Genomic DNA, 12,875 nt, shown 5'->3' with positions numbered 1-12,875 from the left:
ATTTTTTCTTTATCTTTAATTTTCAGAAGTTTGATTATGATTGCCTTGGTATGAATTTCCACATGTTTTTCCTGTTTGGCATTTAGTTAGCTACTTAAAGCCATACATGTATGTTTTTAGCCAAACCTGAGTAATTTTCAACCATTATTTCTTTGAATACTTTTTCAGCTCTATCCTATTTTTCCTCTTCTTTAGGACTCAAATAACATGAATGTTAGATATTTTGTTTTAGTCTCTCTGCCCCTGAGGCTCTGGTTTTTGTTTGTTCATTATTTTTTAAAGTCTATCTTCTCTCTTTTGTTTCAGTAGGGTGACTTCTATGTGCTATCTACAACTTTCAAGCTCACTGTTCTTTTTTCTGTTCTCACCATTATGCTGCTAAGCCCATCCATTGAGGTTTTTTTTATTTCGTTTCTTGATTTTTCAATTCCAAATCATTGTTTGATTCTTCTTTTTATCTTTTATTATTTGGGGGATGGGACTTCTCTATTTCTTTGCTGACGTTGTCTTTTTTTTTGTTTGTTTGTTTATTTCAAGTGTGTTTGTAATTGCTGGTTGTACATTTTGGATATTAAACTATAAGACTCTGGGTCTTATTTAAATCTTGTTTTAGTAGACTACCTATGACACCACACTAGTGAGTCCAGGTAGCTGTTGCCTCCCAGATGGGAATGGAAGTAGAGGTTTTCTACTCTACCTTTGTTGTCACCTAGTGTGGGATGGCTTCCTTGTTACTGCTGGGCAGGGGTAGACGTCTAGACTCCCCACTAGGCCACTGTTGACACCACCCTGGCTGAGAGGGGATAGGGCACCTGATTTCCTCCAGACTGGTGTGAACATTCAGGCTCCCTTCATGGTCTCCACTGGCATTGGAATGAGAGATGGGTTTCGTGACAACACAGTGGGGTTGAAGTCTTTGCTTTGCACTTGATCTCTGACACCACCCCAGCAGTGAGGAACGGTGCTAGAGCACCCCATTACAGCCTAGCAAGAATGGAAGTTTAGGCTTTCAACTTGGCCTTTGCTCTCAGGGGCAGGAGTGGACCCACAGTTTTTTTGTAGCATTTGTGTGGAGTACAGAAGTTATTATCTAAAAGTTTTTTGTCTTGCTAAGTTTCCCCTTCCTGGTCCTTTATCTAGAAAAAATAGGCCTTTCTTGAGGCTTTGTTTTTTTTTTCTCTGTACTGATTGGGGTTTCCAGGTTACCACTTCTCCAGTACCCAGTCTAGGATATATGAGGCAAAGAGAAAACTCAGAGAACGCACTACCATCTTGTCCCTCAGTCCTGGGTACCTATCCAGTCTGCCTTCTTCTCTCCATTTTATGTAGTCTCTTATGTTTAGTCTTATGTTGTTTCATATAAAAGCCCCAGAGTTTTTAGTTGTACTTAGCAGGAGAGATAGGGAAAAGTACATCTACTTCATCTTCCCAGAGTGGAAGTCTGCACGTTTAAGTTTTAATGAAATTGAACATGACTACTCCTGAGAAGCTATTGTGGTTTTGAAGTATTAAGTCAAATGTAAACCATACTTTCAAGAGTATGTATGCATCAAAAAAGAATGATGATTAAAGAAAAAAATAATTACTTTCAAGAGAAGAAACTATGTTCAAGAAAATTACACAATTAAAGAGAAATTTTATGTTTTGTATGAAATATGCTTCCAGATCCAAGGCTGTGGGCTTGCATTTCTTAATCCTCTTTCTAGTCAATGGGAGAATTTGGCCATTTCTTGTCTTAGAGGGGGAAAAAATCTGGATTTTACTTGAGAAAAAGTAGCCATAACTTTCTGCCCTCCCACTGAAATTCTCTAGAATTCCTCTAGAAAATCTTTTGCTGATGTTTATGCTTAGCAAACGCACTCACCAATGGTCCCTGCCTTTCTGGAATTCTTTTCTAAAGTGAGCTTCTGTTTCAGGTCGCCTGAACTGGTGGTCCACAGTATGCACAAGCTGTAAACGGCTTCTTCCTTTGGCCACGACAGGGGATGGGAACTGCCTTTTACATGCCGCCTCACTGGGTAAGCATAGACAAAAGATGGCAGGTCAATGTGTTGTTAAAGGACGGGCATATGCTAAGTAGAACCGAGTATGTCACTGTCTTCTAAAAGAATCCCCAAGAGATGGAGCTAACAATCCTGACCCTTTTGTCCAAGTAGCTCACAGGCTTGGAGAAGAGACTGAACACACGTGGGAAAAGACCCATCATGTTAGAAGGAGGCCTCAGCATGAGTTCTAGGGGTGGGAATTAGAAACTGTGGTCTAGAGAAACCAAGGAAGGCTTCATGGAGGGAGTGGAATGTTTACCAACATTTGAAGAACTTGAAAAAGTGAAGAGTGTAAAAGAGGCCATTCCAGGCAGGGAAAACAGAGGCATAACACATAAAGGCAAGACTCAACAGAATATTCAGAGTCTGAGCATAGTTAGCCCCGAGCAGAAAGCTTCGGGAGCAGTATGTGAGGTTGGGTAGGTGTGGAGCCGCCACATTGACAGCGGTCAATAATAGACCTAGATTGAAGGAAAGACAGGAATAGATACCACTTGGGTAAATCACAGTGGAAGCCACACAGTCAGAATATGTAGCAGAGAGATAAACAACCTTCTCCAGCAGTGTTATAAGCTTCCTGGTTGCAAAAAGCCTCACCAAGAGGTGCAACAGGTGTGGATGGCAATATTTTAATAACTAAGGGTCACCTTTGACTTTCTGGAAGCTCAGTTATCCCTTCTGGGCCCAGCCTTACATACACAGGCCAAGTCAGTTTTGACAGGTGAGTCTGGATTTGTGTCAGGGACCACAGCATTAGGTGTTCCTCGTCAGCCCTGGGTGTGCAATAGAGAGCCTATCTCCAGGGATCAGGAAATTCAGACAGGAAGCTGTCCTTGTTGGCCAAACACTCCTGCCCAGGGTAACTGGGTGCTGTGGCCTAGAACAAGGACCAGCACCAGACCTCTCTTTAGACCTGTAGTACGGCCTGGTCAGCAAGAGGTAGGTTGAGATGAGACTGTAAAGAATTTGGAGGGGAACAATTCAGGCCTTGGGGAGACCCAGGGGAGAAAAGGGACTGAGAGTAAGTGTAACGTTTCAGAAATGACAAGCAGTGATGGCGAATCAGTACCCACTTACTTGTTTCCTTTTCATTTTAAAACTTACAAATTTCTATCTGCTGGAATTATAAAAGTATTCTGTTCTTCATAGTGAGAAAAATAAAGATCAGAGTCCCTCCACCTAGCAATGGCCCCTTCTGCCATGTTCGTATAGTGTCCCCCGCCTTCTATCTACACTTCAGATGAAGTTATGATCTCATGATGCTCACCTGCAGTGTTAACCCAGCATGTTTCCCTTAAAATCTTACTGAGAATTCTCCATGCTACTATTCTTCAGGAATGTGTGTTTGAATGGTGGCGCAGTATTTCATCCTAACTGTTCCCCCATTTTTGAACATAATTTCTCTTGTTCCACATAAAAACTGGAAAAAGAATAGGAAAGAAGCAATCTCTCATCTATGTCAGACATCAGCCTGGTGAAAGTCTCAGGCATGGACATCCCTTTGTCCAATGAAGCTGCAGCATAAGAGCCACTCTCCTGTCAGTCCCCGGTGTGAATAAGGGCCCTGCCCCTGGGCACCTTCCAATGGCAGCACTTTTCCCACAGGAGCACATGGCCCCAGCCTGCCTGGGGAAAGCAGACCCCTGAGGGCAGCCTTGGCTCCTGCAGCAGGAGGCAGGCCATCACCCCTCCTTTCTTGTCTCCTGGTGATTTGAATTCCTTTTGTACTTGAATAGCTGAAGTACAGGGCCAGGTCTGCCCATAGCAGCCAGCCATGGGACGGACGCCCAGCAGTGTTTGCTGACCACCTGCTGCCCAGGATGAGCTAGGATTGTGGGTCTCCCACTGGAGTGACAGTGGTCCAGGGTCAGGCTCATGGACAGACACTTGTGGGAAAGGAAACTCTCTCTGTAAGAGGCCTGAGCTTAGATTGGGCTGGCGCTCGCTGTGTCAGGGGAGTCCGCAGGCAATCAGGGCTGAGGGTGAGTCAGATTGGCCAGGCACACTGCATGAAAGACGCCCTGGCAGCTGTTTCCCTCAGGCTACCCTGGCACAGGACCGGGCAGCATTTTGTTCTGTTGTGCGTGGGGTCACCATGAGCCGGTGCTGACTCCACACAACCAACAGCAACACGCGCTGTGTGAAAGGCAAAAGCCTCGCGTGCTGGGAGGAGCACCCACAGCTGTCCTGGGTTATGGCATACTCTTGTAGAAACAGGATGGACAACTAGGTTGGTCCTTTCAGAAGATAGACTGGTTTTTGTCACTCCTCTTCTGAAAACTCTGCAGGGGCTCCCAGCTCACTGAGAGTGAAACCCAGCCCTTATCATAGCCCTCAAGACCCTCCAGCTCTCACCCTCACCCCTTAGACTAGCTCCAGACCACTTTCCCTCCTGCCCTTTCCCCAGCTCACCTTGTGGGTGCCCCTCAGGACCTCCCCACTAGGGTCCCTCTGCCTGGCATGCTCTCCCAGATGGTGACAGGCTCACTCTTTTCACTTATCTGGTCTCTGCTCCCGTGTCCCCATATCACCCCATAACAAATCCACCCTCATTCTTTGTCCTCTCTGTTCTATCACCCTCCACGGAGCTGCCAGCCTCTGACACGGTGTGTTACTTGTTAACGCCATGGCACATTTTAGAGCTCAGTCAGCCTGGGGTACTGCCCTGTGCGTCCCAGCACCTAGAGCTCCTAGAACAGCCCCTCGCTCCTATTGTGAAATAAAAAGGGAGCTAGTTAAGTGGAACCTGTTGTTTGGTGCTGTCGTGCTGATTCCAACTCATAGTGACCCTATATGACAGAGTAGAGCTACCCCATCAGGTTTCCTAGGCTGAATCTTTATGGGAGAAGATCACCAGGTGTTTTCTCCCACGTAGACACTGGATGGGTTCAAACTGCTGACCTTTTGGTTAGCAGCCAAGCACTTATCCATTGCACTACCAGGGCTCCTTAAGTGGAATATAACGGAATTCAATTGAACAAATGAATGAATTAATGAACAAATCCCCCCCGCCCAATCTTTCCCCTGAAGCCTGGGCTGCACCTCACCTCAGTGCTTCTCCCGTTGTTGGGTTTCTTGGCTACATCTGATCTGCCCAGAGCACACACTCACTGGTTCATCTTCATGGCCCACAGCCCCCAGCGCAGGCTGAAAGGTGGACAGAGGAAGACCTGCTCCCCGAAGCCAGACTTCTCTCCTGCGCCCAGACTTGTGTGTGGTGCCGACTGAAGCTCTGCTTCCTAGAAAATCAAGCTGTCTTAGGGCTACAGCCCTCTATATAAACTTCAGATACAGCTGATGCCATAGCTGCCCGTGCCTCCTGGCTTGGGGCCCTGTGTGAGGACAGGACATTCACTTATCCCCACGTGCTGTCTCACTCTGACTCAGGACTGGGTCCCTCAAAGCAAAGCTGAGAGATAGAGTGTGTTACCAAGACTACCTCACTTTCCATCCACTGTTGTGGCATTAAGCGGGAAGCGCTTCTCGTTAGCCTCCTTGTGCTGATGAGCGCTATCGGAAGGAACAGAGGGGAATGGTGAGCTGGTGATGAGAACTGAGCACTTACGTGTTGTCTTGGTACACTGGGCGTGGGTGTTTGAGTTGTCCCTTCACTTGTCCCCCTCCTCATGTCCTTTCTGTCTCCTTTGTTCCTGTTGACTTCTGGCCACAGGGATGTGGGGATTTCACGACCGGGACCTGGTCTTGCGGAAGGCTCTGTACACAATGATGAGGACAGGAGCGGAAAGGGAAGCTCTGAAGCGGAGGTGGCGGTGGCAGCAGACTCAGCAGAACAAGGAGGTGGGTACCCGCAAGTGAGTTCAAAGATGGGACCCACACTAGGTGCAGCCCCAAACAGTGGGGGACGTCCAGAGTGCGGCCCACACATCGAAGTGATCTTGTTCAGTCAGGCAGGAGTGGCCTCCGAGGATTTCTAAGGCACCCTTCACTTACCCACCTGGAGTGCAGAGGCACTGCAACAGCACAGCCTGTGGCGGTGTGGCTGTGTGTCCCCCACACCTCTGTCCTGGCCTAGTTATTAACGAGCCACCTTCATTCTCAAAAGCGTCCCAGCTTGGATGACAAATTATGTGACCGTCTGACTGCCAGGTCACTGCTGTGGTGGCAGCTTGAAGGCCAGAGGCAGCTGCAGTGGGGTCTGGCACTGCCCACCACCCAGCCCCTGCCTGGAGTTCTGTGCATCCTCCATCCTCAGAGTCCAGATCGTCCTCCCCAGAGGAGCATTCTGGCCAGGACTGCGCAGGTCCAGAAAGGTCTAACAGCTCCTCCAAGTGCTGCCATTTCTGCTCTAAGGAGCCTGTGGTCTCCTTGCAAGTTAGCCATTACCTTGCTCAGACGATGGGCAGCAGGTCTGGGTTCTGGGTTTGCCCCACGTGTGTGCGAAGGTAAGGCATAGTGTTGCTAGGGGCCAATAAGGCACCCAGGCTCTATGCTGAAGTGAAACCACCATTTCTTGTATGACGTAGAAAACTGCTTGTGCTCTCTGGACTCCAAGCATCCCGCCTGTATATGTAAATTTTAGTTCCAAACCAAGAGAATTGAGAAGATGAAAATGGTACAAAAGCGTTTGCATTTCTGGATGACAGTTCATGCCAGAGGCATTTCACTCTCACCTTGGTGGACAGTAACAGAAAAATGCTTCAACTTTGGTTTTCTAAGGGAGGAAACTGCTCACCACCTGCTTGAAGTTGACCCATCATCCCTTGAAACCCTTTAATAGACAGCCTCACACCTGGGGCGTGTGCATGCGGTCGCTTCTGCCCCGGAGAAGAACCCTTGTTTCTGGGCAGACTCCCAACAACACTGAGATTAGAGATTGGGGTTTCTGAAAAATATCGTCAGTAGGAAAAAGGGAAGAGTCGGTGGCCACTAACAAGTGTGCCAGTCTGGTCCCATGTGGAAGGTCGCCCAGGCCCATCAACCACCGTGCACTTCTCAGGTGGGCAGGTGACAAATTAGGGCACTGCCCTGACCCTCCGCACCCTCCTGAACCCAGCCTCCCTTTGTGCGCAGTCGGGGCTGGTGTACACGGAGGAGGAGTGGGAGCGCGAGTGGACGGAGCTGCTGAAGTTGGCGTCCAGCGAGCCGCGCACACACTGCAGCAAGAATGGCGGCTCCGGCGGAGGGTAAGTGTGCTTGGTTCAGGGCCATACCCCAGTCTCCTCGAGCTCCAGGCACCCAGCCACCAAACAGCAGGGCTTGGAGTATCACTTGAGCCCTGCTAGATATTGGCAAGCACCTTAGTTCATGTCAGCACACGTGTGTCACTGGCAGAGGCATGGAGCTCCTTTGTGCTGCCGCCCCCCATGTTCCTCAGACCTGTGTTGTACAGGTCTGGTGGTGCTGGCAGGGGCCCAGAGAGGTGCACAGCACAGAAGCCTTTGGCACATGGCACCCAGATGCGTGCTTATGCTCAAACGTTGCACTAACCCAACTCCAAGGGCACAGGCTCCTGGTTGAGTGGTTTTCTCAGCTCAATATCTATTTAATTTTTGGCTTCAGGAAGTCATGCTGAAAGCAAAAGATCTCTAAGCTAGCCTGGCATTTCTCAAATGGGTTCCATGGATATGAGTACGTGTTCCTTGCAAAAAAGCACTGTAGCTCTGTACATTCAGGGAGCTTGTTCCTGTACACACAGCATGAATATTCCAGCGTGGAAGAGTGCCACCAGGCAGATGGGGTGGCCAAGAAGCCTTTGGCCAGGGACATGTCAAAGGACCGCCCTTGATTCATACTTTTTGAACCTAAGGGTGAAGATATTGCCCCTTGTCTTAGTCTCGTAGTGCTGCTGTAACAGAAACACCACAAGGTAGTGACTTTAATGAACAGACATTTATTTTCTCACGGTTCAAGGGGCTAGAAGTTCCAAGTCAGGGCACTGGCTCTAAGGGAAGTCTTTCTGTCTCTGTCAGCTCTGAAGGAAGGTTCTTTTCTCTTACCAGCTTCTGCTCCTCAGTTCCTTGGTGATCTTCATGTGGCCTGGCACCTGTCTTCCCCCATCTGTGCTTCCTTGCTTCTGTGCCTGGTCTGCTCTTTTTATATCTCAAAAGTGATTAACTTAAGACACACCCTACACTGATAGGGCCTTACTAACATGGCAAAGAAAAACTCTATTCCCAAATGGGATTATATCCACAGGTACAGGGGTTAGTATTCCAACACGTATTTGGGAGCACACAATTCAATACATAACACCCCTAGAAAAGGTCTCCCAAGAAAGTGTGAGCATTGGTACAGAGGAGACCCCAAGAAAGGGTTCACGTTGGCTCCTGTTTGTCGGGTGTGTGTGGCCAGTGTCAGGCCTGTCTCTGAGTCCTCACTTACTGAAGCAGGGCTGAGGGCTTCCTCTGCCAGGTACTAGTGTCCCCTTATTGGAGGAAAGGTACCAAATGGGACCCAACAACAGCTTCTGGGACTATGTTCAAAGACAAGACCCTTAGATACATAAATGCATGGACAACAGAAACACAGTTCCTACAGTGTTGTCTTGTTACTTTGTCTTGATAATGTGGCAGGTCAGCACCAAAAGTATATCTTGTTTTGGACACTGAAAAAAAAAAATGCCGTCAAGTCAATTCCAACTCATAGCCACCCCATAGGAGAGAGTAGAACTGCCCCATAGGGTTTCCAAGGAGCAGCTGGTGGATTTGAACTCTGACCTTTAGGTTAGTAGCCAAGCTCTTAATCACTGTGTCACCAGGTCTCCTTTGGACATTTAGGAGTAAATTTTCTGAATAGTCAATAAATTGCCTAGATGAAACTAAAGAAGGCAAAAAGAGGGGAAGACAAAAGAGGAACAAACAAAAAAAAAGGAACAAAACAAAACAGTTACAAATATGGTAGATACTAATTCAACTATATCAATAATCACTTGAAATGCGAATGGTCTAAATACACCACTCAAGAGGCAGAGACTATCACAGTGGATAAATATCCAGTCAATTCCTGAAGCCTCTGCTGATTACTTGGACCATATCTCCCAAGTGACATGGTGGTGTTTCTAAATCGTTTAGCCTGCAGCATTTTTTTAGTGGCATCTCCAGCTCCAGCCACATGGCCAATGTTCAATGAATGCTGGTGGAATGGAAGGAGTCCCAGCACCTCATTCAGTATCTGTGATAAGGAGTAACCATCGCCACATGTCACGTCCTCTCAGAGCCCCCCTCAGGGAGGCACCTCGCCCGTTCATATATATATATAAAGCATAACATTTGCCATGTAAACATTCTTCACATGTGCAATTCAGCGTCAATAATGGTATTCATCACGTTGTGCGACCATCACCATTATCTGTTTCCATATTTTTCTGTAACACTTAACAGAAGCTCAGTGCCCCTAAGCAACGAGTCCCCCTTTCCCGTCTCTCCCACCCACCCTTTGTAACCACAATCAACTTTGTTCTGTATACCCTTGCTTATTCTAGATATTTCATGTAAGTGGAATTATATAATATTTGTCCTTTTGTGACTGGATGATTTCACTCAGCATGATGTTTTCAGTATTCATCCATGTTGTAAGACGTACCAGTCCTTCATTCCTTTTTATGGCTGAATAATATCCTATTGTATGTATGTACCACATTTTGTTTATCTATTCATCTGCTGATGAACATTTAGGTCATTTCCACCTTTTGGCCGTTGTGAATAGAGCTGCAGTGAGCATTGGTGTACATGTATCTGTTTGTGTTTCTGCTTTCGGTTCTTTTGAGTGAAATTGCCAGTCACATAATTCTATGTTTAACTTTTTGAGGAACCACCAAAATGATTTCCATAGCAGCTATATCATTTTACAATCTCACCAGCAATAGATAAGGGTTCCTGTTTCTCCCCACCCTTGCCAGCTCCTGTTGTTTTTCTTTTTTTTTTTTTATCATAGCTGTCTTAGTGACCATGAAGTGATATATCATTGTGTTTTTTATTTGAATTTCCCTAATGACTAATGATGTTGAACATCTTTTCATGTGTCTCTTGGCCATTTGTATTTCTTCTTTAGTGAAGTACCTACCTTTCTTTGGATTCAAGTTTCCATGGTATTTATTTTTCCATCATTTACCGTTTAACTTCCCTGTATTTTTCTTATATCACTATATTTGAAGTGAGTTTGTTTTTTTATTGACTTTTATTGAGCTTCAAGTGAACGTTTACAAATCAAGTCAGTCTGTCACATATAAGTTTATATACATCTTACTCCATACTCGCACTTGCTCTCCCCCTAATGAGTCAGCCCTTCCAGTCTCTCCTTTCGTGACAATTTTGCCAGCTTCCAACTCTCTCTATCCTCCCATCCCCCCTCCAGACAGGAGATGCCAACACAGTCTCAAGTGTCCACCTGATATAATTAGCTCACTCTTCATCAGCATCTCTCTCCTACCCTCTGTCCAGTCCCTTTCATGTCTGATGAGTTGTCTTCGGGGATGGTTCCTGTCCTGTGCCAACAGAAGGTTTGGGGACCATGACCGCCAGGATTCCTCTAGTCACATCCAGACCATTAAGTATGGTCTTTTTATGAGCATTTGGGGTCTGCATCCCACTGATCTCCTGCTCCCTCAGGGGCTCTCTATTGTGCTCCCTGTGAGGGCAGTCATTGATTGTGGCCGGGCACCAACTAGTTCTTCTGGTCTCAGGATGATGTAGGTCTCTGGTTCATGTGGCCCTTTCTGTCTCTTGGGCTTTTAGTTGTCGTGTGACCTTGGTATTCTTCATTCTCCTTTGCTCCAGGTGGGTTGAGACCAATTGATGCATCTTAGATGGCCGCTTGTTAGCATTTAAGACCCCAGACGCCACATTTCAAAGTGGGATGCAGAATGTTTTCATAATAGAATTATTTTGCCAATTGCCTTAGAAGTCCCCTTAAACCATGGTTCCTAAACCCCGGCCCTTGCTCCGCTGACCTTTGAAGCATTCATTTTGTCCCGGAAACTTCTTTGCTTTTGGTCCAGTCCAATTGAGCTGACCTTCCATGTATTGAGTGTTGTCCTTCACCTAAAGCAGTTCTTATCTACTAATTAATCAGGAAAAAACCCTCTCCCTCCCTCCCTCCCTCCCCGCCTCGTAACCACAAAAGTATGTGTTCATCTCAGTTTTTACTATTTCTCAAGATCTTATAATAGTGGTCTTATACAATATTTGTCCTTTTGCCTCTGACTCATTTCGCTCAGCATAATGCCTTCCAGGTTCCTCCATGTTATGAAATGTTTCACAGATTCTTCACTGTTCTTTATCGATGCGTAGTATTCCATTGTGTGAATATGCCACAATTTATTTACCCATTCATCCGTTGATGGACACCTTGGTTGCTTCCAGCTTTTTGCTATTGTAAACAGAGCTGCAATAAACATGGGTGTGCATATATCTGTTTGTGTGAAGGCTCTTGTTTCTCTAGGGTATATTCCGAGGAGTGGGATTTCTGGGTTGTATGGTAGTTCTATTTCTAACTGTTTAAGATAATGCCAGATAGATTTCCAAAGTGGTTGTACCATTTTACATTCCCACCAGCAGCGTATAAGAGTTCCAATCTCTCCGCAGCCTCTCCAACATTTATTCTTTTGTGTTTTTTGGATGAATGCCAGCCTTGTTGGAGTGAGATGGAATCTCATCGTAGTTTTAATTTGCATTTCTCTAATGGCTAATGATCGAGAGCATTTGCTCATGTATATCTGTTGGCTGCCTGAATATCTTCTTTAGTGAAGTGTGTGTTTATATCCTTTGCCCACTTCTTGATTGGGTTGTTTGTCTTTTTGTGGTTGAGTTTTGACAGAATCATGTAGATTTTAGAGATCAGGTGCTGGTCGGAGATGTCATAGCTGAAAATTCTTTCCCAGTCTGTAGGTGGTCTTTTTACTCTTTTGGTGAAGTCTTTAGATGAGCATAGGTGTTTGATTTTTAGGAGCTCCCAGTTATCTGGTTTCTCTTCGTCATTTTTGGTAATGTTTTGTATTCTGTTTATGCCTTGTATTAGGGCTCCTAACGTTGTCCCTATTTTTTCTTCCATGATCTTTATCGTTTTAGTCTTTATGTTTAGGTCTTTGATCCACTTGGAGTTAGTTTTTGTGCTTGGTGTGAGGTATGGGTCCTGTTTCATTTTTTTGCAAATGGATATCCAATTCTGCCAGCACCATTTGTTAAAAAGACTATCTTTTCCCCAATTAACTGACACTGGGCCTTTGTCAAATATCAGCTGCTCATATGTGGATGGATTTATATCTGGGTTCTCAATTCTGTTCCATTGGTCTATGTGCCTGTTGTTGTACCAATACCAGGCTGTTTTGACTACTGTGGCTGTATAATAGGTTCTGAAATCAGGTAGAGTGAGGCCTCCCACTTTCTTCTTCTTTTTCAGTAATGCTTTGCTTATCCGAGGCTTCTTTCCCTTCCATATGAAGTTGGTGATTTGTTTCTCTATCACCTTAAAATATGACATTGGAATTTGGATCGGAAGTGCATTGTATGTATACATGGCTTTTGGTAGAATAGACATTTTTACTATGTTAAGTCTTCCTATCCATGAGCAAGGTATGTTTTTCCACTGAAGTTGGTCCTTTTTAATTTCTTGTAGTAGTACTTTGTAGTTTTCTTTGTATAGGTCTTTTACATCCTTGGTAAGATTTATTCCTAAGTATTTTATCTTCCTGGGGGCTACTGTGAATGGTATTGATTTGGTTATTTCCTCTTAGATGTTCTTTTTGTTGATGTAGAGGAATCCAAGTGATTTTTGTATGTTTATCTTATAACCTGAAACTCTGCCAAACTCTTCTATTAGTTTCAGTAGTTTTCTGGAGGATTCCTTAGGGTTTTCTGTGTATAAGATCATGTC

The 12,875-nt window shown here is 45.5% G+C and overlaps 1 protein-coding gene across 6 annotated transcripts in view; it reads left to right on the top strand.

Moving 5' to 3' along the window:
- The window catches only part of OTUD7A (OTU deubiquitinase 7A), a 390,159-nt gene that overhangs the window by 311,832 nt on the left and 65,452 nt on the right, over positions 1 to 12,875 (top strand). For all 6 annotated transcript variants that reach the window (XM_049905451.1, XM_049905454.1, XM_049905453.1 and 3 more), the window contains 3 exons: positions 1,917 to 2,018; positions 5,716 to 5,843; positions 7,077 to 7,189. In XM_049905451.1, coding sequence (XP_049761408.1) covers positions 1,917 to 2,018; positions 5,716 to 5,843; positions 7,077 to 7,189 — 343 coding nt within the window. The remainder of the gene's footprint in view (positions 1 to 1,916; positions 2,019 to 5,715; positions 5,844 to 7,076; positions 7,190 to 12,875) is intronic.

This window comes from Elephas maximus, chromosome 13, assembly GCF_024166365.1.
Source record: "Elephas maximus indicus isolate mEleMax1 chromosome 13, mEleMax1 primary haplotype, whole genome shotgun sequence".
NCBI classification, from domain to species: Eukaryota; Metazoa; Chordata; class Mammalia; order Proboscidea; family Elephantidae; genus Elephas; species Elephas maximus.
The sequence above is the reverse complement of the archived record's forward strand: the minus strand, read 5'-3'. Positions and strand labels throughout refer to the sequence as shown.